The sequence below is a fragment of the Pseudophryne corroboree genome, chromosome 6 (genome assembly GCF_028390025.1).
Source record: "Pseudophryne corroboree isolate aPseCor3 chromosome 6, aPseCor3.hap2, whole genome shotgun sequence".
Taxonomy (NCBI): domain Eukaryota; kingdom Metazoa; phylum Chordata; class Amphibia; order Anura; family Myobatrachidae; genus Pseudophryne; species Pseudophryne corroboree.
Window position 1 is genome coordinate 815,129,675 of NC_086449.1, and position 26,942 is coordinate 815,156,616.

Genomic DNA, 26,942 nt, shown 5'->3' on the forward strand with positions numbered 1-26,942 from the left:
GTTTTTAGCCTGTTTTCTCTGGAATGGATTTTCTATTGTATATTTTCATAATTAAAATCTATCTGCCATTACTGCCGTTCTTTGTGTAGCGCAATTATATAAAGGAAACTCTTTTATATAATTGTCCATGTTTTAGTTATGTAATCAGACCAAAAAATAAATTGTTTTCCCTTTTTGTTGTAATATAAATTGATGCCGTGGTTGGGACGGACTTTCTCTGAAATATGGCAGCATGCGATGAGCCACCTTTTTCACCCCCTGATCAGTGCTGACGTGCAGCGAACGGAAAAACAATAACCTTTCACTCTCCTACTCATTATCAGTCTATCAATCTGTGTTTCTGAGCTTCCTTCCAATTACGCTCACCATAGTGTTTCTCTGACGTCCTAGTGGATGCTGGGAACTCCGAAAGGACCATGGGGAATAGCGGCTCTGCAGGAGACTGGGCACAAAGTAAAAGCTTTAGGACTAGCTGGTGTGCACTGGCTCCTCCCCCTATGACCCTCCTCCAAGCCTCAGTTAAGATTTTGTGCCCGAACGAGAAGGGTGCAATCTAGGTGGCTCTCCTGAGCTGCTTAGAGTAAAAGTTTAAATAGGTTTTTTTTATTTTCAGTGAGACCTGCTGGCAACAGGCTCACTGCATCGAGGGACTAAGGGGAGAAGAAGCGAACTCACCTGCGTGCAGAGTGGATTGGGCTTCTTAGGCTACTGGACATTAGCTCCAGAGGGACGATCACAGGCCCAGCCATGGATGGGTCCCGGAGCCGCGCCGCCGGCCCCCTTACAGAGCCAGAAGAGTGAAGAGGTCCGGAAAATCGGCGGCAGAAGACGTCCTGTCTTCAATAAGGTAGCGCACAGCACCGCAGCTGTGCGCCATTGCTCTCAGCACACTTCACACTCCGGTCACTGAGGGTGCAGGGCGCTGGGGGGGAGCGCCCTGAGACGCAATAAAAACGATATAAAAACCTTATATGGCTAAAAAAAATGCATCACATATAGCTCCTGGGCTATATGGATGCATTTATCCCCTGCCAGTTTCCTGAAAAAAGCGGTAGAAAAGGCCGCCGTGAAGGGGGCGGAGCCTTTCTCCTCAGCACACAAGCGCCATTTTCTTTCACAGCTCCGCTGGAAGGACGGCTCCCTGACTCTCCCCTGCAGTCCTGCACTACAGAAACAGGGTAAAACAGAGAGGGGGGCACTATTGGCAGCTAATATATAAATACAGCAGCTATAACAGGGAGTAACACTTATATAAGGTTATCCCTGTATATATATAGCGCTCTGGTGTGTGCTGGCAAACTCTCCCTCTGTCTCCCCAAAGGGCTAGTGGGGTCCTGTCCTCTATCAGAGCATTCCCTGTGTGTGTGCTGGGTGTCGGTACGATTGTGTCGACATGTATGAGGAGGAAAATGATGTGGAAGCAGAGCAATTGCCTGTGTTAGTGATGTCACCCCCTAGGGAGTCGACACCTGACTGGATGGTAGTAATTAAAGAATTACGTGACAATGTCAGCACTTTGCAAAAAACTGTTGACGACATGAGACAGCCGACAAATCAATTAGTGCCTGTTCAGGCGTCTCAGACACCGTCAGGGGCGCTAAAACGCCCGTTACCTCAGATGGTCGACACAGACCCTGACACGGATACTGAATCCAGTGTCGACGGTGACGAGACAAACGTAATGTCCAGTAGGGCCACACGTTACATGATCACGGCAATGAAGGAGGCATTGAACATTTCTGACACTACAAGTACCACAAAAAAGGGTATTATGTGGGGTGTGAAAAAACTACCAGTGGTTTTTCCTGAGTCAGATGAATTAAATGAGGTGTGTGATAAAGCGTGGGTTTCCCCCGATAAAAAAACTGCTGATTTCTAATAAATTATTGGCACTATACCCTTTCCCGCCAGAGGTTAGGGCACGTTGGGAAACACCCCCTAGGGTAGATAAGGCGCTCACACGCTTATCAAAACAAGTGGCGTTACCGTCTCCTGATACGGCCGCTCTCAAGGAACCAGCTGATAGAAGGCTGGAAAATATCTTAAAAGGTATATACACACATACCGGTGTTATACTGCGACCAGCGATCGCCTCAGCCTGGATGTGCAGCGCTGGAGTGGCTTGGTCGGATTCCCTGACTGAAAATATTGATACCCTGGATAGGGACAGTATATTATTAACTATAGAGCATTTAAAGGATGCATTACTATATATGCGAGATGCACAGAGGGATATTTGCACCCTGGCATCTAGAGTAAGTGCGATGTCCATTTCTGCCAGAAGAACGTTATGGACGCGACAGTGGTCAGGTGATGCGGATTCCAAACGACATATGGAAGTATTGCCGTATAAAGGGGAGGAGTTATTTGGGGTCGGTCTATCGGACCTGGTGGCCACAGCAACGGCTGGAAAATCCACCTTTTTACCCCAGGTCACCTCTCAGCAGAAAAAGACACCGTCTTTTCAAACCCAGTCCTTTCGTCCCTATAAGGGCAAGAGGGAAAAAGGCCGCTCGTTCCTGCCCCGGGGCAGAGGAAGGGGAAAAAGACTGCACCATGCAGCCTCTTCCCAGGAGCAGAAGCCCTCCCCCGCTTCTGCCAAGTCCTCAGCATGACGCTGGGGCTCTGCAAGCAGACTCGGGCACGGTGGGGGGCCGTCTCAAGAACTTCAGCGCGCAGTGGGCTCACTCGCAAGTGGACCCCTGGATCCTGCAGGTAGTATCACAGGGGTACAAATTGGAATTCGAGACGTCTCCCCCTCGCCGGTTCCTGAAGTCTGCTCTACCAACGTCTCCCTCCGACAGGGAGGCAGTATTGGAAGCTATTCACAAGCTGTATTCCCAGCAGGTGATAATCAAGGTACCCCTCCTACAACAGAGAAAGGGGTATTATTCCACGCTGTTTGTGGTACCGAAGCCGGACGGCTCGGTGAGACCAATTTTAAATCTAAAATCTTTGAACACTTACATAAAAAGGTTCAAATTCAAGATGGAGTCACTCAGAGCAGTGATAGCGAACCTGGAAGAAGGGGACTATATGGTATCTCTAGACATCAAGGATGCTTATCTCCATGTCCCAATCTACCCTTCTCACCAAGGGTACCTCAGGTTTGTGATACAAAACTGTCATTATCAGTTTCAGACGCTGCCGTTTGGATTGTCCACGGCACCACGGGTCTTTACCAAGGTAATGGCCGAAATGATGATTCTTCTTCGAAGAAAAGGCGTATTAATTATCCCTTACTTGGACGATCTCCTGATAAGGGCAAGGTCCAGGGAACAGTTAGAGGTCGGAGTAGCACTATCTCAGGTAGTGCTACGTCAGCACGGGTGGATTCTAAATATCCCAAAATCACAGCTGATTCCAACAACACGTCTACTGTTCCTAGGGATGATTCTGGACACAGTCCAGAAAAAGGTGTTTCTCCCGGAGGAGAAGGCCAGGGAGTTATCCGAGCTAGTCAGGAACCTCCTAAAACCAGGACAAGTGTCAGTGCATCAGAGTCCTGGGAAAAATGGTGGCTTCTTACGAAGCGATTCCATTCGGAAGATTCCATGCAAGAACTTTTCAGTGGGATCTGCTGGACAAATGGTCCGGATCGCATCTTCAGATGCATCAGCGGATAACCCTATCTCCAAGGACAAGGGTATCTCTCCTGTGGTGGTTACAGAAGGCTCATCTTCTAGAGGGCCGCAGATTCGGCATTCAGGATTGGATGCTGGTAACCACGGATGCCAGCCTGAGAGGCTGGGGAGCAGTCACACAGGGAAAAAATTTCCAGGGCTTGTGGTCAAGCATGGAAACGTCTCTTCACATAAATATCCTAGAGCTAAGGGCCATTTACAATGCCCTAAGTCAAGCAAGGCCTCTGCTTCAGGGTCAACCGGTATTGATCCACTCGGAGGAGTGGGGACTTCATCCAGAAGTCTTCCAAGTGATTGTAAACCGTTGGGAAAAACCAAAGGTGGACATGATGGCGTCCCGTCTCAACAAGAAACTGGACAGATATTGCGCCAGGTCAAGGGACCCTCAGGCAATAGCGGTGGACGCTCTGGTAACTCCGTGGGTGTTCCAGTCGGTATATGTGTTCCCTCCTCTTCCTCTCATACCAAAAGTACTGAGAATCATAAGAAGGAGAGGAGTAAGAACGATACTCGTGGCTCCGGATTGGCCAAGAAGAACTTGGTACCCGGAGCTGCAAGAGATGCTCACGGAGGACCCGTGGCCTCTACCTCTAAGGAAGGACCTGCTCCAGCAGGGACCTTGTCTGTTCCAAGACTTACCGCGGCTGCGTTTGACGGCATGGCGGTTGAACGCCGGATCCTGAAGGAAAAAGGCATTCCAGATGAAGTCATCCCTACCCTGATCAAGGCCAGGAAGGATGTAACTGCAAAACATTATCATCGCATTTGGCAAAAATATGTTGCGTGGTGTGAGGCCAAGAAGGCCCCTACGGAGGAATTTCAACTGGGTCGTTTCCTACATTTCCTGCAAGCAGGATTGTCTATGGGCCTAAAATTAGGATCCATTAAGGTTCAAATTTCGGCCCTGTCGATCTTCTTCCAGAAAGAACTGGCTTCAGTGCCTGAAGTTCAGACGTTTGTCAAAGGGGTACTGCATATACAGCCTCCTTTTGTGCCTCCAGTGGCACCTTGGGATCTCAATGTAGTTTTAGGGTTCCTAAAATCACATTGGTTTGAACCACTTGCCACAGTGGATTTGAAATATCTCACATGGAAAGTGGTAATGCTGTTGGCCCTGGCTTCAGCCAGGCGCGTATCAGAATTGGCGGCTTTATCCTATAAAAGCCCTTACCTGATATTTCATTCGGATAGGGCGGAATTGAGGACTCGTCCTCAATTTCTCCCTAAGGTGGTTTCAGCGTTTCACATGAATCAACCTATTGTGGTACCTGTGGCTACTAGGGACTTGGAGGACTCCAAGTTGCTGGACGTAGTCAGGGCCCTGAAAATATATGTTTCCAGGACGGCTGGAGTCAGAAAATCTGACTCGCTGTTTATACTGTATGCACCCAACAAGCTGGGTGCTCCTGCTTCTAAGCAGACGATTGCTCGTTGGATTTGTAGTACAATTCAACTTGCACATTCTGTGGCAGGCCTGCCACAGCCAAAATCTGTAAAAGCCCATTCCACAAGGAAGGTGGGCTCATCTTGGGCGGCTGCCCGAGGGGTCTCGGCTTTACAACTTTGCCGAGCAGCTACTTGGTCAGGGGCAAACACGTTTGCTAAATTCTACAAATTTGATACCCTGGCTGAGGAGGACCTGGAGTTCTCTCATTCGGTGCTGCAGAGTCATCCGCACTCTCCCGCCCGTTTGGGAGCTTTGGTATAATCCCCATGGTCCTTACGGAGTTCCCAGCATCCACTAGGACGTCAGAGAAAATAAGAATTTACTTACCGATAATTCTATTTCTCATAGTCCGTAGTGGATGCTGGGCGCCCATCCCAAGTGCGGATTGTCTGCAATACTTGTATATAGTTATTGTTACAAACAAATCGGGTTGTTTATTGTTGGAAGCCATCTTTTCAGAGGCTCCTACGGTTATCATACTGTTAACTGGGTTCAGATCACGAGTTGTACGGTGTGATTGGTGTGGCTGGTATGAGTCTTACCCGGGATTCAAGATCCTTCCTTATTATGTACGCTCGTCCGGGCACAGTATCTTAACTGAGGCTTGGAGGAGGGTCATAGGGGGAGGAGCCAGTGCACACCAGCTAGTCTAAAGCTTTAACTTTTTGTGCCCAGTCTCCTGCGGAGCCGCTATTCCCCATGGTCCTTACGGAGTTCCCAGCATCCACTACGGACTATGAGAAATAGGATTATCGGTAAGTAAATTCTTATTTTTTCTATGGCCCATGTCTTAATGTATGCCGGTCTTCGCAGCATTCAGAAATGCTTTTATATTTTAGAACGCTCCAATTGCAAGCTTTTAAGTCAAATTGTTGTTGCTCATGTGTACAGTAGTTTTTGCCACTTTGAAATGATCTCCCAGCTTCAGGCAACTTTAATTTGGTATGTCCATGGCCTCTTGCAACCTTTTACTGTACTGAAGACTTTCAATGTTCTGCCTTCTTCCTGTGTGTAACAGTTTGTGTTGCCCTTGAACACGATGCAGACTAACTGTACATTGGATACAATTGAATCCACAGAGCACTTAGTTATCTAGTAAACCTTGCAGGATGGCTGATGGAAAGTAATACTGTATGTTAAGGTCATCTCTGTGGGAAACACTAAGTATAAGTCATTTGTTCTCTTACAGTATTTTTTTTTGGAAAGTTTTATAATAGCATGAAATGTGAAGTATAAAGTTCTCTAAGGCTAAGCATTATTCCTGATGATTTGTCTTGTGTTTTTTGTTCTATTTTAGGATAGGTCAGACAATTAGCCTTGGTTTCATAGTGCCTAATTCAGACCAGATCGCTCGCTAGGATTTTTTTGCAGTCCTGCGTTTGCATAGTCGCCGCCCATAGGGGAGTGTATTTTCGCTGTGCAAGTGTGCGAACGCATGTGAAGCAGAGCTGTACAAACAGATCTTGTGCAGTCTCTGCGCAGCCCAGGACTTACTCAGCCGCTGCGATCACATCAGCCTGTCCGGGACCGGAACTGACGTCAGACACCCTCCCTGCAAACGCTTGGACACTCCTGCGTTTTTCCTACCACTCTCTGAAAACGGTCAGTTACCACCCACAAACGCCTTCTTCCTGTCAATCTCCTTGCGATCGCCCGTGCGATCGCATTTTTCGCACCATCCCTTCGCTGCCTGCCGATCCCTGTCGCTGCGCCTGCCCAGTGCAGTGCATGCGCAGTTCAGACCTGATCGCAGGCAGTACGAAAACGCAGCCACGCAGCCTAGTGATCAGGTCTGAATTAGCCCCATAGTCATTCACCTTTACACACACACACAAGGTGATATAAGAAGGAATTATAAAATGCGTTGGTAGTCTGTAAAGATGAACAGACAGCGCCACCTGCAGGCAGCATTCCTTATAGGAACACTCTGGAGAAACCTTTCTCAAAACAGTTGCAGAGGTAGCTTACCTGTGCAGGGTAACCCTTCTCAACCAATCAGATTGGAATTATTATTTTGAAAATACAGCTTAGAGAATGAAAGTCAATGGGGGTCATTCCGAGTTGTTCGCTCGCTGGCAGTTTTTAGCAGCCGTACAAACGCTATGCCGCTGCCCACTGGGAGTGTATTTTAGCTTTGCAGAAGTGCGAACGAAAGGATCGCAGAGCGGCTACAAAAGATTTTTGTGTAGTTTTAAAATAGCTCAAAACTTACTCAGCGCTTGCGATCACTTCAGACCATTCAGTTCCTGATTTGACGCCACAACCCCGCCCAGCGTTCGACCAGCCACGCCTGCGTTTCCCCAGCCACGCCTGCGTTTTTATCTGGCATGCCTGCGTTTTTCCGCACACTCCCTGAAAACGGTCAGTTACCACCCAGACACGCCCACTTCATGTCAATCACTCTGCGGCTGAAATGCATCGCTAGACTCTGTGCAAAACTACATTGTTCGTTGTGCCTGTACGTCGCGCGTGCCCATTGCGCCACATACGCATGCGCAGAACTGACAATTTTTTTGCCTGATCGCTGCGCAGCAAACAAATTCAGCTAGCGAACAACTCTGAATGACCACCAATGTCTCTTTAGTTGCTATGGGTTACAGTCAGTCCATAGAGCTGCGCAGCAGTTTTTTTTATAAATCTCCGCTTAATAAACTTACAGCTTTGAAAACTTGGGTCTCTTCGTCAGACATTCATCCTGGCAAATGGGTACAATTGTTTTTGAAAACTTGCATCTTAAATCTCTTCCATTATTAGTTATAATACTGTTCTCTGTCTTATTCTCCAAGGTCGCACCGGAAGATATACGCTGATAGAGAAATGGAGGGAGACGGAGAGACACTTAGCACCTCATGAAAACCCAGTGATTTCATTGAACAAATGGGGACAGTACGCTAGTGACGTGCAGCTTATTTTGAGACGCACCGGGCCGTCCCTCAGCGAGCGGCCCACTTCGGACAGCATCTCCCATGCCCATATTCCGGAGAGGAACTTATACAGGCAAAGCCTGCCCCCTCTGGCCAAACTGCGGCCCCAGAATGATAAATCGATAAAGAGGCGCGAGCCAAAGAGGAAATCGTTGACTTTTACAGGTGGGGCCAAGGGACTAATGGACATTTTTGGTAAAGGCAAAGAGTCCGAGCTCAAGCAGAAGGTGCTTAGGAACTGTAAACCATCAGCTGAGGAGCTGAAGAAGCTGATCCACTTGCAGACTGAGAAGCTCCTGTCCCTGGAGAAGCAGCTGGACTCCAGCGAAGCGGAGGAGCGATACTGGGAACAGAAGCGCAAGTCCCTCTTGGATGAGGAAATTGGGAGGTTAGAGCAGAAGGTCAAGAGGAACGAGGTGGAGATAGAGGAAGAGGAGTTCTGGGAGAACGAGATGCAGATCGAGGTGGAAAACGAGAAGCAGCTGAAGGAACAGCTGCAGGAGATGACCCAACGGATGGTCCAGTGCGAGAACCAACTGAAGGGTTGCCACAGCCAAATCCACACTATAGGAAGCGGCATCGAGGCGGAAAAGTTGCAGAGGGAGGTGCAGGAGTCCCAAATTAATGAAGAGGTGGTGAGGGGGAAGATTGAGAAGGTCAAAGCTGAGCTGGAGTTCCAGGGACAGGAAAGTGTCCGGCTGGAGAACGGCTACAAGGCCGTAGAGAGGTCTCTGGGGCAGGCTGCAAAGCGGTTACTGGTAAGTTCTGCTTAAATCCTGAAGGGAGGAAAACTCCATATTTTCTAAGTAACCAAGACCTTGAGATCCAGGGATTAGTGTCACTCCAGCAGATTTATATCCTGGTAATACCAGCTGTAGCCAGTTAAATAAACACAGCACTGAACACAGGCAGACAGCGGCTTTGAAGGTGGTTTTTGGAAATTATAAGCGACAGATGTCCTACTTTTCACTACTTTGTAGCCCATGTGCAAAGTCGGTCTAAAGCTAGAAGTTCAGTCACTTCGGGAGGGAGGGGGAGGGAGTGTCGGATGTTGCATCAGCCCAGAAGGGTCAGGGGTACTTGTCCCAGTCCTCACTATGATGTCCATAAGTAACGGTGTCCCAGCACGCTGCAATTTTACTGTACTGTTAGGTAGGTTTATAACTAACTGGCCGGAGATTGCAGCGTCGATGCAGCCCAAACGATATTGTTCTGCCTTATTCAGCTAACGACATGCAGATCCAGTTGGCGGTGACCGCATCTTGCTGTGTAAAAGTGGCCATTGTCTGACCTTGATTACAAGGACCTGAGGATAATGATTGTTTGCATTTAATCTCATGAACCGCCCGTTTCTCCTACGTATTACGCAGCAGTAATGCCCCAACCCTGACCTGTGCTCTCTGCCCACTTTCTCTCCACTTTAGGAACGAGAGCAGGACCTGGAACAGCTGACCAAAGAGTTACGGCAGGTGAACCTCCAACAGTTCATCCAGCAGACCGGCACTAAAGTTACCGTACTTCCCGCAGAGCCGAGCGAGGCCGAATTCCCGCAGCCGGAGAAGGGTAAGTTTGGGCTTTGTGGGTCTCCTCAGTCGCTCCCCGGTTTTCTCTGCTATAAACCGGATCTATTGTTCCGCAACGCTTCTGGTGTAATCGTCTGTGTAAGATTCAATTGCGCGATGTTCCCATCAGATTATTTTTCTCTTCTTCCATATAAAAGACTCCCCTATTTAACCTGTGCTGAATGCTTGTAACAGTCTGATTTATAAATGTGTCCATTTAGGAATTATACGGTTTAGAAGGCTACAGCCTTAACACCAGGTCACATTTAGGTGCAGCTACCGGCCAATGCTTTTTTTTTGTTTAGTAAATTCGGCCATATTGTATTTCCCATTATAAGTATGGGGAATGCGATGTGGGTTAGTAAACAAATGACAATGAAAGGGTCATGGGTGCCGGCTAACCCCATGCCCCCCCCTTGTCAGTCAGGTGTAGGCAGTTACAATACTGCGTTCTGCACATGCACTGGATTGGTCCTCTGCATGCATACTTTCCCGGTGATGAGGAAACTGCGCTGAGAATCGCATATGTGATCCATACTGAATAACCCCCAAAGTCCTTTTCTAAAGGCCCGTACACACTGGTCGATATATCGGCCGTTCTCCTGAACGGCCGATATATCGCGGGACCATCGGCCAGTGTGTACGGCCGATACGTCTGTGAACTCCGTCGTTCACAGACGTATCGCGTCGGCCCCGCAGCACAGCCGACGGCCAATATATCTACCGATATATTGGCGCGTCGCTGTGTGTGTACGGGGCGGTCGGCCGACCGCCCGTACACATGCTGCTGCGGCCGGCGGTGATTGACAGATGAACTGGGCGGGCGTGCATACACGCCCGCCCAGTTCATGACGTCAGTCCCCGACGGATCGGGCAGTGTGTATGCTCAACACACTGCCCGATCCGTTCATAGATATATCTGCAGATCAATTGATCTGCAGATATATCTATTAGTGTGTACCCACCTTAATGAAAGAGTTTATGAATGTACCTGTCAAACGTTGCTGATTATCATTATCCTGGGTACTGTGTACATGTGGTACTATGACCGTTCTTTATGTATACAGTAGGTCTGCTTTGATGTTTTTAATAAAATTACATGTGTTTTTCAATCCAGGAAGCTTGCTATTCCATAGACGCTTGCTATTCCATAGACGCTTGCTATTCCATAGACGCTTGCTATTCCATAGACGCTTGTTCTTATATTCCATAGACGCTTGCGCTTGTTATTCCATAGACGCTTGAGCTTGTTATTCCATAGACGCTTGTTCTTATATTCCATAGACGCTTGTTCTTCTATTCCATAGACGCTTGTTCTTCTATTCCATAGACGCTTGTTCTTATATTCCATAGACGCTTGTTATTCCATAGACGCTTGCGCTTGTTATTCCATAGATGCTAGCACTTGTTATTCCATAGGTGCTTGTTATTCCATAGACGCTTGCGCTTGTTATTCCATAGAAGCTTGTTATTCCATAAACGCTTGTTATTCCATAGACGCATGCGCTTGTTATTCCATAGGTGCTTGTTATTCCATAGACGCTTGCGCTTGTTATTCCATAGACGCTTGCACTTGTTATTCCATAGGCGCCTGTTATTCCATAGGCGCTTGCGTTTGTTATTTCATAGACACTTGCACTTGTTATTCCCTAGGTGCTCGTTATTCCATAGATGCTTGAACTTGTTATTCCATAGACGCGTGCACTTGTTATTCCATAGGTGCTCGTTATTCCATAGACGCTTGCGCTTGTTATTCCATAGACGCTTGAGCTTGTTATTCCATAGACTCTTGCGTTTGTTATTCCATAGGTGCTTGTTATTCCATAGACGCTTGCGCTTGTTATTCCATAGACGCTTGCATTTGTTATTCCATAGGTGCTTGTTATTCCATAGACGCTTGCGCTTGTTATTCCATAGACGCTTGCACTTGTTATTCCATAGGTGCTTGTTATTCCATAGACACTTGCACTTGTTATTCCATAGACGCTTGCACTTGTTATTCCATAGGCGCCTGTTATTCCATAGGCGCTAGCGCTTGTTATTCCATAGGTGCTTGTTATTCCATAGACGCTTGCACTTGTTATTCCACAGGCGCCTGTTATTCCATAGACACTTGCACTTGTTATTCCATTTGTGCTTGTTATTCCATAGACGCGTGCACTTGTTATTCCATGGGTGCTTGTTATTCCATAGACGCTTGAGCTTGTTATTCCATAGACTCTTGTGTTTGTTATTCCATAGGTGCTTGTTATTCCATAGACGCTTGAACTTGTTATTCCATAGGTGCTTGTTATTCCATAGACGCTTGCGCTTGTTATTCCATAGGTGCTTGTTATTTCATAGACGCTTGCACTTGTTATTCCACAGGTGCTTGTTATTCCATAGACGCTTGCGCTTGTTATTCCATAGACTCTTGTGTTTGTTATTCCATGGGTGCTTGTTATTCCATAGACACTTGCACTTGTTATTCCATAGGTGCTTGTTATTCCATAGACACTTGCACTTGTTATTCCATAGACGCTTGCACTTGTTATTCCATAGACGCTTGCGCTTGTTATTCCATAGACGCTTGAGCTTGTTATTCCATAGGTGCTTGTTATTCCATAGACGCTTGCGCTTGTTATTCCATAGACTCTTGCGTTTGTTTTTCCATAGGTGCTTGTTATTCCATAGACGCTTGCACTTGTTATTCCATAGACTCTTGCGTTTGTTATTCCATAGGTGCTTGTTATTCCATAGACGCTTGCGCTTGTTATTCCATAGGTGCTTGTTATTCCATAGACGCTTGCACTTGTTATTCCATAGACGCTTGCACTTGTTATTCCATAGGTGCTTGTTATTCCATAGACGCTTGCACTTGTTATTCCATAGACGCTTGCACTTGTTATTCCATAGACGCTTGCACTTGTTATTCCATAGACGCTTGCGCTTGTTATTCCATAGACGCTTGCGCTTGTTATTCCATAGGTGCTCGTTATTCCATAGACGCTTGCGCTTGTTATTCCATAGGTGCTTGTTATTCCATAGACGCTTGCGCTTGTTATTCCATAGAAGCTTGTTATTCCATAAACGCTTGTTATTCCATAGACGCGTGCACTTGTTATTCCATAGGTGCTTGTTATTCCATAGACGCTTGCGCTTGTTATTCCATAGACGCTTGCACTTGTTATTCCATAGGCGCCTGTTATTCCATAGGCGCTTGCGTTTGTTATTTCATAGACACTTGCACTTGTTATTCCATAGGTGCTCGTTATTCCATAGATGCTTGAACTTGTTATTCCATAGACGCGTGCACTTCAGTGATCGCGCTGATCAAAAAAAAAAGTGGGTCCCAGGGACCCCTCACTTTTAAAAATTGGGGTCCTACCGGTCTTTTTCTGGGTCCCATCGGAATGAAGGTTCTTATTAATCTTAATCTTGTTTGGACACTACAAAAGTGTTGCAAGGTGGAGGGATAGGGTGATAGTGCTGCTGGGCTGTGTAGCATGCAGGACACTCTGCACCAGAGCTGTAACTAGACATTTTGGTGCCCTAGGCAAAAAGTGAATCGGTGTTCCACCTGCTAGGACGCAAAGCATAGGCAGTGCGCACCGCAAAATTTAAGAGGCATGGCTTCATGAGGAAGGGGCATGACCACATAAGTTCCAATTCACATTACACCACACACTAGTGCCGCTTATACACATTTACACATATACAGGTAGAACCGCCTATGCACACTGCGCCAGGTGCGCACATTATACATATTGCGCCAGGTAGCGCACATTATACATATTGCACCAGGTAGAGCACGTTACACATATTGCACCAGGTAGAGCACGTTATACACTTTGCTCCAGGTACAGCACGTTATACACTTTACTCCAGGTACAGCTTGCTATACACTTTGCTCCAGGTAGAGCACATTATACACATTGCACCAGGTAGAGCACTTTATACACATTGCGCAGGCAGAGAACGTTATACACATTGCGCAGGTTAGAGTGCATTATTATACACATTGCACCAGTTAGAGCACATTATATACATTGCACCAGGTAGAGCACATATAAACATTGCACCAGGTAGAGCACATATAAACATTGCACCAGGTAGAGCACATATATACATTGCACCATGTAGAACACTTAGACACATTGCACCAGGTAGAGCGCGTTATACACATTGCACCAGGTAGAGCGCATTATACACATTGCACCAGGTAGAGCGCGTTATACACATTGCACCAGGTAGAGCGCGTTATACAAATTGCGCCAAGTAGAGCGCGTTATACACATTGCACCAGGTAGAGCGCGTTATACACATTGCACCAGGTAGAGTGCGTTATACACATTGCGCCAGGCATAGCACGTTATACACATTGCGCCAGGTGACCACTTAGACACATTGTAGCCACCATCTCGGACCCCCAGTTGTCATCCCCAGACACAGTGATCACGGGTGTCAGTGGAGGGGGTGTCAGATGGGTGTGTGTATAGTGGGCACTGTGAACATGTTGTGGGGAGTGCGTATGATTGGCACTGTGTGAGTGTGTAATGGGCAATGTGTGAATATTGGGGGTGTGTATAATTGGCACTGTGTGAGTGTGTATAATGGCCAATGTGTGGGTATTGGGGGGGTGTAATAGGCAGTGTGTGTATGATGGGCACTGTGTGGTTGGTGGGGCGCATGTGATGGCACTTCGCTTATACTCCTCACCGCCACGGCCAATCAGGACTCAGCGTTGCGGATGCCGCGCTGAGCCTTGGAATTCACCGGCGCATGCCCCTGCATCCTGAGTGCCCGTGGTGGTGATGGGGAGAAGTGAATAGCAGCGCCGGGATGAGGAGGAGACAGGTGGCCGCAGAGAAAGCCAGTTAATGCTGCAGTTCGGTCCGCCTTCTGAGTATGCCGGGTGCCGCAGCTGCATACAGGAGTGAAAGGCACCAACAGCTCCTCCTCCCCGTCTAATAGTCCTCACGGAAGCCCGGCTATTGGAAGGGTTTGAGAGGGAGACCACATTGTATCCACGTAATTGGCCGCTGGACCTGGATACCTAAAAGGCACCACAGGATTGGCAGAGACATCAAAGAAGCCACAGGATTGGCAGCGGGACCCGGCGGAGAGATCAAAGGAGCTACAGGACTGCCTACAACGGCACGCGTCCCCGGTAATCATTATGGAGTAAAATACACGCTATAGTGTGTTTTTGCGATCACTGAGGGAGCGATCTCCCTTTGGATCGATGCCAGTGTATACTGGGAATGGGCACAGGTGGGCTACATAGTGCCAGTGTACACGGGGTGAGAGCACAGACAAGGGGATGAAGCCAAGATCCTGCCAGTCAGAATACCACACACCATGGCACAGGAGAGGTATGCCGCGGGAAAAGGGGGTTCATTTTAGCCTGCGTCCTGGGAGGGTTAGGGTGCAGGGAGAAGGGAAGGGGGGTTAGGCACCCCCTTCCGAAGGTTAGGCTTAGGCTGTGGGGTGGGAGGGATAGGTTTAGGCAGCGGGGACAGGGGGTTAGGTTTATACCCTTACCGGGGAAGGTTAGGGTTAGACACTGAGGGGGAGGGTAGGGGAAAGGGTAAAACTCCCCTTTCTCATCCCTTTATGCTTTTTCTCACTGAGGATCCCGATGTTGGTATTTCTTACATCGGGATCCCTTGCGCTGGCTTTCACTACTGAACCCCCAGACAAGGATGCAGTCTCAGTATACACAGGCTGGGGGCATATATTGACTTTACAGTGTCAGTGTACACAGGGTTGGAGCAGAGGGAGGCTACACACAGTGTACTTCATACCTGTAGTTTGCAGACAGCTGCTACACAGGAGACACCAGTCTCCCAGTGCAATCACTCTAGAGTTGAAGTTTATATTGTGCAGGGATTTCATATAAATCAAATCCAGAGTGCTCTTAAGTCCAACAACCTCTGTGCCCCTCCAGCAGCAGGCTGCCTGTGACTCCAGGAGCACGAAGAGCAGCCTTATGTCGGCTGGGGGGTGGGAGGGGGGAGTTATGGGTTGCAGTCTGCAAACTCCGTACAAGTCTACACAGTAAAATAGACTTTATTACTACTGGGAGGAGGGAGACAACGGGAAGGTTAGAGAAGAGGGACATTAGATTGTAATCTGGTCTGCCGCACAGGATGGAGGGGGCGGGGCTGGAGCTTGCAGTCCTCTCTGTAAATGGTTGCTCGCTGTTTCTACTCTATGCCTAAAGCTATGTGTGGCCAGCATTAGACTGTACATGGGGATCAGTTTGCCGCAGCCCTGTAAATGCACAGTATGATTAATAAACCCTGTCCTGGAGCACATACCTTGGTGCCCTGCCCCGAAGCCGCCAATGTTGCTGATCGCAGTGCATATTCAATACAAGGGATTAGCCTGTGCACTGCCGCTCAGTTCCTGGTGAGATGCAGCCTGTTTTCTTAAGCAGCACGGGAGCCCACCCTCTAGCTGGCACAGAGCACGCTGATGAGTGCAAAAGCCAGCAAATCCTGTTACCCGGAGTCCGTGGAGGAGGATGCCCAAATGTAGATTGAAGCTGCACAGAGGTAGGATGGGTGTGTGCTGGCGGCAGGACGCAATCGAATGGGGAGATGTGACTCTGGGAGCCACTGCCGGCATCGGCAGTGATTGGCTGTGAAACTGGGGACGCTGCAGCGGTGATTGGTTGAGACGGGGAATACTGCCGGCGGTGATTGGTGGGTGAGTCAGAGCGCGTCCTGCAGGACCCGCTCATATTTCAAAATTGAGTCCCTCACTGCCTATAGCGCGTAAAAAACGCGCTATAGCGCATTTTTGCGATCACTGCACTTGTTATTCCATAGGTGCTTGTTATTCCATAGACGCGTGCACTTGTTATTCCATAGGTGCTTGTTATTCCATAGACGCTTGCGCTTGTTATTCCATAGACGCTTGAGCTTGTTATTCCATGGACTCTTGCGTTTGTTATTCCATAGGTGCTTGTTATTCCATAGACGCTTGCGCTTGTTATTCCATAGACGCTTGCATTTGTTATTCCATAGGTGCTTGTTATTCCATAGACGCTTGCGCTTGTTATTCCATAGACGCTTGCACTTGTTATTCCATAGGTGCTTGTTATTCCATAGACGCTTGCACTTGTTATTCCATAGACGCTTGCACTTGTTATTCCATAGGCGCCTGTTATTCCATAGGCGCTAGCGCTTGTTATTCCATGGGTGCTTGTTATTCCATAGACGCTTGCACTTGTTATTCCATAGGCGCCTGTTATTCCATAGACACTTGCACTTGTTATTCCATTTGTGCTTGTTATTCCATAGACGCGTGCACTTGTTATTCCATAGGTGCTTGTTATTCCATAGACGCTTGCGCTTGTTATTCCATAGACGCTTGAGCTTGTTATTCCATAGACTCTTGTGTTTGTTATTCCATAGGTGCTTGTTATTCCATAGACGCTTGCACTTGTTATTCCATAGGTGCTTGTTATTCCATAGACGCTTGCGCTTGTTATTCCATAGGTGCTTGTTATTTCATAGACGCTTGCACTTGTTATTCCACAGGTGCTTGTTATTCCATAGATGCTTGCGCTTGTTATTCCATAGACTCTTGTGTTTGTTATTCCATAGGTGCTTGTTATTCCATAGACGCTTGCACTTGTTATTCCATAGGTGCTTGTTATTCCATAGACACTTGCACTTGTTATTCCATAGACGCTTGCACTTGTTATTCCATAGACGCTTGCGCTTGTTATTCCATAGACGCTTGAGCTTGTTATTCCATAGGTGCTTGTTATTCCATAGACGCTTGCGCTTGTTATTCCATAGACTCTTGCGTTTGTTTTTCCATAGGTGCTTGTTATTCCATAGACGCTTGCACTTGTTATCCCATAGACTCTTGCGTTTGTTATTCCATAGGTGCTTGTTATTCCATAGACGCTTGCGCTTGTTATTCCATAGACGCTTGCGCTTGTTATTCCATGGGTGCTTGTTATTCCATAGACGCTTGCACTTGTTATTCCATAGACGCTTGCACTTGTTATTCCATAGGTGCTTGTTATTCCATAGACGCTTGCACTTGTTATTCCATAGACGCTTGCACTTGTTATTCCATAGACGCTTGCACTTGTTATTCCATAGACGCTTGCGCTTGTTATTCCATAGGTGCTCGTTATTCCATAGACGCTTGCGCTTGTTATTCCATAGGTGCTCGTTATTCCATAGACGCTTGCACTTGTTATTCCATAGGTGCTTGTTATTCCATAGACGCTTGCGCTTGTTATTCCATAGAAGCTTGTTATTCCATAAACGCTTGTTATTCCATAGACGCATGCGCTTGTTATTCCATAAACGCTTGTTATTCCATAGACGCATGCGCTTGTTATTCCATAGGTGCTTGTTATTCCATAGACGCTTGCTATTCCATAGACGCTTGCACTTGTTATTCCATAGGCGCCTGTTATTCCACAGACGCTTGCGCTTGTTATTCCATAGGTGCTCGTTATTCCATAGATGCTTGAACTTGTTATTCCATAGACGCGTGCACTTGTTATTCCATAGGTGCTCGTTATTCCATAGACGCTTGCGCTTGTTATTCCATAGACGCTTGAGCTTGTTATTCCATAGACTCTTGCGCTTGTTATTCCATAGGTGCTCGTTATTCCATAGATGCTTGAACTTGTTATTCCATAGACGCGTGCACTTGTTATTCCATAGGTGCTTGTTATTCCATAGACGCTTGCGCTTGTTATTCCATAGACGCTTGCATTTGTTATTCCATAGGTGCTTGTTATTCCATAGACGCTTGCGCTTGTTATTCCATAGACGCTTGCACTTGTTATTCCATAGGTGCTTGTTATTCCATAGACGCTTGCACTTGTTATTCCATAGACGCTTGCACTTGTTATTCCATAGGCGCCTGTTATTCCATAGGCGCCTGTTATTCCATAGGCGCTAGCGCTTGTTATTCCATAGGTGCTTGTTATTCCATAGACGCTTGCACTTGTTATTCCATAGGCGCCTGTTATTCCATAGACACTTGCACTTGTTATTCCATTTGTGCTTGTTATTCCATAGACGCGTGCACTTGTTATTCCATAGGTGCTTGTTATTCCATAGACGCTTGCGCTTGTTATTCCATAGACGCTTGTTATTCCATAGACTCTTGTGTTTGTTATTCCATAGGTGCTTGTTATTCCATAGACGCTTGCACTTGTTATTCCATAGGTGCTTGTTATTCCATAGACACTTGCACTTGTTATTCCATAGACGCTTGCACTTGTTATTCCATAGACGCTTGCGCTTGTTATTCCATAGACGCTTGAGCTTGTTATTCCATAGGTGCTTGTTATTCCATAGACGCTTGCGCTTGTTATTCCATAGACTCTTGCGTTTGTTATTCCATAGGTGCTTGTTATTCCATAGACGCTTGCACTTGTTATTCCATAGGTGCTTGTTATTCCATAGACGCTTGCGCTTGTTATTCCATAGGTGCTTGTTATTCCATAGACGCTTGCACTTGTTATTCCATAGACGCTTGCACTTGTTATTCCATAGACGCTTGCACTTGTTATTCCATAGACGCTTGCGCTTGTTATTCCATAGGTGCTTGTTATTCCATAGACGCTTGCACTTGTTATTCCATAGACGCTTGCGCTTGTTATTCCATAGACGCTTGCGCTTGTTATTCCATAGACGCTTGCGCTTGTTATTCCATAGACGCTTGCGCTTGTTATTCCATAGACGCATGCGCTTGTTATTCCATAGACGCTTGCGCTTGTTATTCCATAGACGCTTGCGCTTGTTATTCCATAGGCGCTTGTTATTCCATAGGCGCTTGTTATTCCATAGGCGCTTGTTATTCCATAGGCGCTTGTTATTCCATAGGCGCTTGCTATTCCATAGGCGCTTGCTATTCCATAGGCGCTTGCTATTCCATAGACGCTTGTGCGCTATATTCCATAGACGCTTGCGCTTGTTATTCCGTAGACGCTTGTTATTCCATAGACGCTTGCGCTTGTTATTCCATAGATGCTTGCACTTAGGCGCTTGCTATTCCATAGACGTTTGTGCGCTATATTCCATAGACGCTTGCGCTTGTTATTCCATAGACACTTGTTATTCCATAGACGCTTGCGCTTGTTATTCCATAGGCGCCTGTTATTCCATAGGCGCTTGCACTTGTTATCCCATAGGGGCTTGTTATCCCATAGGGGGCTTGTTATCCCATAGGCGCTTGCGCTAGTTATTCCATAGGCGCTTGCACTCGTTATTCCATAGGCGCTTGCTATTCCATAGACGCTTGTGCGCTATATGCCATAGGTGCTCGCGCTTGTTATTCCGCGGGCGCTCGCTGTTCCGCGGGAGCTCGCGCTCGCTGTTCCGCGGGCACTTGCACAGCCCTTATTGTTTTCTTATATATACATAAAGTAACTGTGATTAGTTAATCTTGCTTCGTTAATGCCGCGCTGCCGGTTCCTGTATGCTGATTAGTATTTTCTCCTATTCAGAGCCAGCATTTCAGTCGGGGTCTCTGAAACGACCAGGTTCTTCGAGGCAGCTTCCAAGCAACCTGCGGATCCTCCAGAATGCCTTGTCATCAGGTTTCAACCCCGAGGGCATCTACGTATAGCTCTGCGCTGCTGTCAGACGTGCTGTTCGTGGTCGCCATAGTGGACAACTTCTGCCACCACTAGGACTATATGGAGCAACTCCTGATTTCCTTCACCCACTGAACGTCCCGGGACGTACCACCACCACCCACCTACACAAAACAGGAGCCATAACCTCACTGACCCTTTCCAAGGACTCAGACGGGTTGTATCAGCAAGTATGAAGCAATATGACAGCTCGCATGTTACTCTGAGGTCACCACGTTCTTTTCCAGTGTATTACAAATACTTCTTTCCAAGTATTATTTCATATGGAATCAAAGACTGGCTGGAAGCACTGCGCGTGTCTGTCCATCCCAGTGCGGTCACTGGTGTACAGGACTATTGAAAGTGATATAAATATATATATTTTTCCATTTGCTTATGAATTTTATATCTCATGCCAACGATGAAATAATGTTTGTTGTATGTTCTATGTACATGTCCAGTATTTCACTCTATATTCCTTTCCCCCCCCTTAATTCTCAACCAGAACAGTGTTACAAAGTCGCTCCTTCGGGGGGTAACTTTTCATTTAGGCCAGTGGGATGGGAAACGCGGAGCAGGGATGGCAGACCGTATTAATCACAAGTCAGATCCCTTTCCGATTGGGCACAAGGGGGACTAGAGGGAAAATGATAGAGTTCACCAATAAATGATGTTCCATACGATTACACACCCGGGTGGTCTCTGAGCTACTAAAATGACATTGCAATATAAATGAAAGGTCAGTAGACGGGAAGCCGGCCTTTGCTTGATAGTTCCACCTGTTTTAGGGGCGCACCAATGCGGCTTAATCGTAGGGGCTTATAGAAAATACGCAATTGGCTTCAGGCAACCGAATATAATGTCTGACTCCCAGTGAGTTACATTGAAAGCTTCCAGGAATCCCAACATCCTAACGTCGTGTTTCATTATACTTTGTAATATGCAAAATTAATATCTGGATTATAAAGTATGGTGATTCAGTTGAGTCCTAAAATAGATGGATTTGGTGCACCCCAATTTACTTAAACTTTATCATTGGTGAAGATGCCGATTCTTTGTCTGATAATCTTCCTACAGTATTACAGTTTTAGGTTTGGCGTAAGGACAGACTAGGCGCCTTACCTTCCCAAACTTCCTGTACTCAGTCAGTATTTAGGTAGAGAACTAAAGATTCCAACATCTGGCCACTAAAACAGGGCATGCTGGGACTAGTAGATCCCCCACATTAGTAAACCACCTGCATTACCCTACTGTTACCCCAAAATACTTGGGTCTTATTTTTAGTGTCCCTTTTCAGCTAGACATTCCAATGACCAGTCTATTCCGAGGTTAGCAGAGACCTAGAATTGGCTACGTCAGTAGTTCTCAAACTTTTTTGACTCCCGACACCCTAGACCAGGGGTGGGGAACCTTTTTTCTGCCAAGGGCCAGTAGTTATGCCCCAAGTCAGTAGTTATGCCCCCAGCAGATATACCTCCAGTCAGTTGTTATGCCCCATTTGATATGCCCTCTAGTAGCGCCCCGCTTACACACACACATTAAAAGAAGAAAAAAAAACAATACTCACCAGCCCCGCTCCTGCTTCCAGACCATTGCCCTCCACTTGGCCGTCTGCTCCTCAGAACTATGGGAGAGATGTCATGACATCTCTCCCATAGCACCGCACAGCCGCACATGCATACTGCCAGAGCCGGAAGCCAGTGCTCAGGAGTGAGCTCTTGCCTCCGGCTGCTGCTGAGGGGAAAAAGCCAGGCGCCCGCTAGTAACAAAATCTCAGCGGGCGCCCCACATCCTGGAAGGGCCGGATCAAGTGGATCTGCGGGCCTTAAACGGCCCGCGGGCCTGAGGTTCCCCACCCATGCCCTAGACTCAGAGCATCTGAATTTTTTTTTACTGCACCCCTAGGCCAAAAGTTTCTTACTGAGAAATTTAGAAAAAAATATTAAATGAAGTAAATTGTGTTTATATGTCATCCTTAGGTTCCGTTATCTGGTGCAGGACACAATTTACTTTTGTTTGTCCATATATTTTATGATTGACATAAATAATCCTAAATAATTGGAATTGGTCCTGGACCACCAATCCAAGACACCCCTGCAAGTGTCCTGAGGCACCCCAGGGTGCCACGGCACACACAGTTTGAGAACCACTGGGCCACGTAATAAAATGTTGCTGGGGAAACACTAAAGTACACATTCATTATTATAATATTTTTGTTCTGTACCTGTGTTTGGTATCTGTTACCAGAGAGCACTTTGCCTCCATAAAGCCATTGATCAAAGAAAATAAAAAATATTAAAAGAAATAACTCGCAGGAAACAATGTTAACAAAACTATGTTATTATTCATATTTATGTGTAGTGCATAGAGAATGTACCGTTCGATACAGTCACGGTTATGTTTGTCAGGTAGCGGACAGCCAAGACTAAACCGGCTCTCGTATCTCAGATCAGGAATCGCCATATGTTTGAAGCACACGTATAGTAATTGCTAATGACAACATGGCATGTAGGTGAGGGTGGGGGACTGTTTAATTGCATATCTGCCAACGTTTAAGGGTGCAAAATTGGGACAGTTCCCCCACCTGACCAAACGCAGCCTGATCTGACCGAACACATATTGTATGTATGCTTGAGGTCACGTCTGCTTTACCTTAAGGCCTGCCGCTCTCAGTGTCTCTGAATTGGGACAGTCCCATAAAATGGGGACTATCCGGAGGGATCAGAATACAATGTTATCCGATATATGCCACTGAAGGCTGAGGGTGCCCATCCTGTGTGTTTGACAGGATTTGTACCCTCTAGTAAAAAATAGGAGAACATTTATTTTTATTTTTCTGTATTTTTTTTGTAAGCATGTGATTTTTTTTAATGACATTCATAGAGGAAGAGGGAAAGTTTTTATTATACATTCCAGAAAGTCAGATGAAGCTGTAGCTTAAAGCACTCCAAACTGGTCTTCTGGTGTCTGTCACCAGTATATAGTGAAGGCAGCCATTGTGTGGGATGAACCCTGTCCTATGAGAATGCTGCCTGTCTTTTCACTGTGCAGCACTGATATCGCTGAGGCACAGTGGAAGCAGCCATTTTGTGGGCTGAACCTTGGCCTGTGAGAATGCTGCCTATTGATTGGCTAAACACCATTGATGTCACTGAGGCTAAGCAGGGGCAGCCATTTTGTGTGCTGAACTTAGGGCTACGAGAATGCAGCCTATCCATTCGCTAATCACTGAGGTAAAGTGGGGGCAGCCATTTTCAGGGCTGGGCATTTATGAGCATTCTCCAGGGACCAGTGACACCTCTGAACAGAATTCACAGATACGTCGGCCTTCTCATAAATATGTCATTAGCCGTGGAAGTCTCTGCTTCCCCTGTGTGTGGGTGCCGCTGCCACAGGTGTTCTGAAGAGAAAATAGAGCTTGTTTTTGCTTTGACATCTGGGTAGTCAGAGTATATTTATTACATCCCAGAGATCAGACTGCGTAAGAAGGCCGAAAGTAAGGAGAAATATATTGTTGCAGTCTCCTCATAATTCAGCACCTGCCGTCGTCTCTCTTATTTAGATCAATGCTGTTCACAACGGTCTACACAGGCTTGCATGTAATGCTGGAACTTGTAGTTCCACAATAGGTTGCCCATGGGGCTGCGATAAAAAAAAATCTGTGAGTCCGGGGTGAGATCAGGCCCCAAGGAGGAACACATTACAGTGCCGTTACCGGCGCAGCGGCAATTTGCCTCCTTCGCGTGTTAGTGGATTGACCGATTTATATTAAACACCATGGCACCCAATCACGTTCAGTCCTTTGTCTAGCGCGGGCATGGCCTCCTTTGCATGAATTACCGTAAGCATTACAGTACAGAGATGTGATGGGATACAGACCATATGTTGTTTCTATCACAGAATCCTAACCGCGCCAGGTTTGTGTCTCATCATCATGGAAATATTGGCTGCAAAACCCTTAGCAGATGTACGGAAGATAATAGAAAACGGAGCTTCGCTGGGTTTGTGGTCCACATGTTACACAGAATGTGCTGCAAATGGCTGATGTAGAATTATTTTGGCCTCTTCAAATTGTGACCTCTAACCTTGCTATCAGGGGTGTGATATTTCCTTGCATCATGCTCTACTCCAGACACTAAATGGGCCCAGTCAAAATAGCGGGGTACATTTCATAAAACTTCCAAAAATTAAGTGTCAGGATTGCCCCTAGGAACCAATCAGATACCAGCTATCATTTCCCAGAATGCAATGCATAAATAGTAGCTAGAATTTGATTGGTTGCTGCGGGTAACAAAAACTCAAAGGTGGCATTTATGAAAACTGACCTTTTTAATAAGGTGTATCTGTGCTGTAACCCTTAGCAACCAGATTGTTGCTGTAGGCAGGCATCTGGTAGATACAGGTTACAGTACTTTCTCTGTACAGTTTCCTGTGGTATCCAGACCGCACTGTGTCCAAAGTTTATCCCTCACCCCACAACAGGTCATGTTTTCAGGATTTCCCCTGTACAAACACATGGGATATTTGCCACGGGCCCAAAAAAAATAAAATGAATCGCTTGATGCTGGAAATACCGTAAACATGACCTGCTCTCGGTATTAGAAGACAAGAAATGATGTGCTTTAATGTAAACTGTGACTCTCTAGAGGTTTCCCTTAGCTGGGACTTGTAGTTCCACTACATTGGTTTTTACGCTATGCTGCCTAGAAGACATCAATTCTGAGTCAGTGAGTCGCCGAATCGTTTGTAGAACCAAAGTTCAGGGACCGATTTAACCTTTTTATTAGGTGAACAAGTAAAGTGATGGAGACTTTTCAAAGTATTAGCCAGCGTGATGTGGGATGAATGCGGTTTTCTTACCGTCTGCGCATTCTGCAGACCTAGACGAATGCGTGAATCTGAACGTACTATGGCAATAACCGTTTGCTTTTTTTAAAGTGTACCTGTCCCCTAGACACAGTGGGAGCGGCTAATCTTTTTCCTAGGAGCCTAGTGACCTTGCGGAGGCACGAGAGGCACTTTGCGCCTCATTGGTAATACTAGTTCACAGTGAACTGATGGATGGCCACCATATATTTTTTTTCAGGCCACATAATGACCGCCCCCAAAGGGTTAAGGTGACAGTGACAATAACTGAAGGAAATGTTCAATAAAACCTTTTTTTTTATTATTTTACTTTATTTTGTTATGATTATTCCGCTTGTTACCTGCTCGGAGACTGTGAATGCATACAGCTTGGCTTGCCTTTTTGCTTTTCGATGTAAGATGAGACTCTGTATTATATGTAATTATCTATTTTCTGTTAATAATATTATCTATTTTCTGATTTTACCCACACGTTGTTACTTATTGCTATGAAATGCAGAATTTGATGATTTGTTGCATACAATATATTCCCGCACACATTGGGACCTTTTGACCTTGTTGTCTTAATTATTTCATAAGACTAAAGTGTTTTTCGTGTTTATCCCTTTCCACGTTTAAGTGGTTAATATACTGGAGCATTCAGTTTACGTTTTTCTGTCTGAGTAGACTATGGGGACAGTGATTTCAGACTGACATTTTGTTCTAGTTTATTGCCTGATGAAGCCAGGTAACGATGTAAGTATATAACCACCAGGGGGCACTGTCCCTAAACCTATAGGCACCAATATATGGTATCTGTCAAAGTAGCACCCTCCACTATGTAGTTAGTACATCTGACTCTTAATAATCTAAGCCTTAAAAAGTGATAAAGTGGAGAGAGATAAAGTACAGCCAATCAGCTTTCTCTAACGTCCTAGTGGATGCTGGGGACTCCGTAAGGACCATGGGGAATAGACGGGCTCCGCAGGAGACATGGGCAATTTAAGAAAGATTTTAGGTTCTGGTGTGCTCTGGCTCCTCCCTCTATGCCCCTCCTCCAGACCTCAGTTTAATACTGTGCCCGGACGAGCTGGGTGCTTTTCAGTGAGCTCTCCTGAGTTCGCTGAGAGAAAGTATTTTGTTAGGTTTTTTTATTTTCAGGGAGCTCTGCTGGCAACAGACTCCCTGCATCTTGGGACAGAGGGGAGAGAAGCAGCCCTACTCTCTGAAGCTAGGTCCTGCTTCTTAGGCTGCTGGACACCATTAGCTCCAGAGGGATCGTACGCAGGATCTCACCTTCGCCGTCCGATCCCTCGCAGAGCCGGAAGACAGAAGCCGGGTGAGTATGAGAAGCAAGAAGACTTCGAAATCGGCGGCAGAAGACTCCGTTCTTCACTGAGGTAACGCACAGCACTACAGCTGTGCGCCATTGCTCCCACACACCTCACATACTCCAGTCACTGTAAGGGCGCAGGGGGGGGGGGGGGCGCCCTGGGCAGCATTTGGACCTCTTTTTGGCAAAAGTAAACCTATATACAGTTGGGCACTGTATATATGTATGAGCCCCCGCCAAGAAAATGCATATTTAAGCGGGACAGAAGCCCGCTGTCGAGGGGGCAGGGCTTCTTAGCACTTAGCAGCGCCATTTTTTCTCCACAGCTCCGCTGAGAGGAAGCTCCCCAGGCTCTTCCCTGCAGATACACGGTAGAAGAGGGTAAAAAGAGAGGGGGGGCACATAATTAGGCGCAAAAATCAATATAAACAGCAGCTACTGGGTTAACATTAAGTTACTGTGTTATTCCTGGGTTTATAGCGCTGGGGTGTGTGCTGGCATACTCTCTCTTGGTCTCTCCAAAGGGCCTTGTGGGGGAACTGTCTTCAAAAAGGGCATTCCCTGTGTGTGTGGTGTGTCGGTAC

General features: G+C 46.6%; 1 protein-coding gene across 3 annotated transcripts in view; it reads left to right on the top strand.

Annotated features, from left to right (window-relative positions):
* Positions 1-25,596, top strand: part of RASSF8 (Ras association domain family member 8) — a 109,407-nt gene extending 83,811 nt beyond the window's left edge. For all 3 annotated transcript variants that reach the window (XM_063929099.1, XM_063929097.1, XM_063929098.1), the window contains exons 3-5: positions 7,878-8,773; positions 9,440-9,578; positions 20,052-25,596. In XM_063929099.1, the coding sequence (XP_063785169.1) occupies positions 7,878-8,773; positions 9,440-9,578; positions 20,052-20,173 (1,157 nt within the window). In that variant the 3' untranslated portion in view covers positions 20,174-25,596. The remainder of the gene's footprint in view (positions 1-7,877; positions 8,774-9,439; positions 9,579-20,051) is intronic.
* The last annotated feature ends 1,346 nt before the right edge of the window (positions 25,597-26,942 follow it).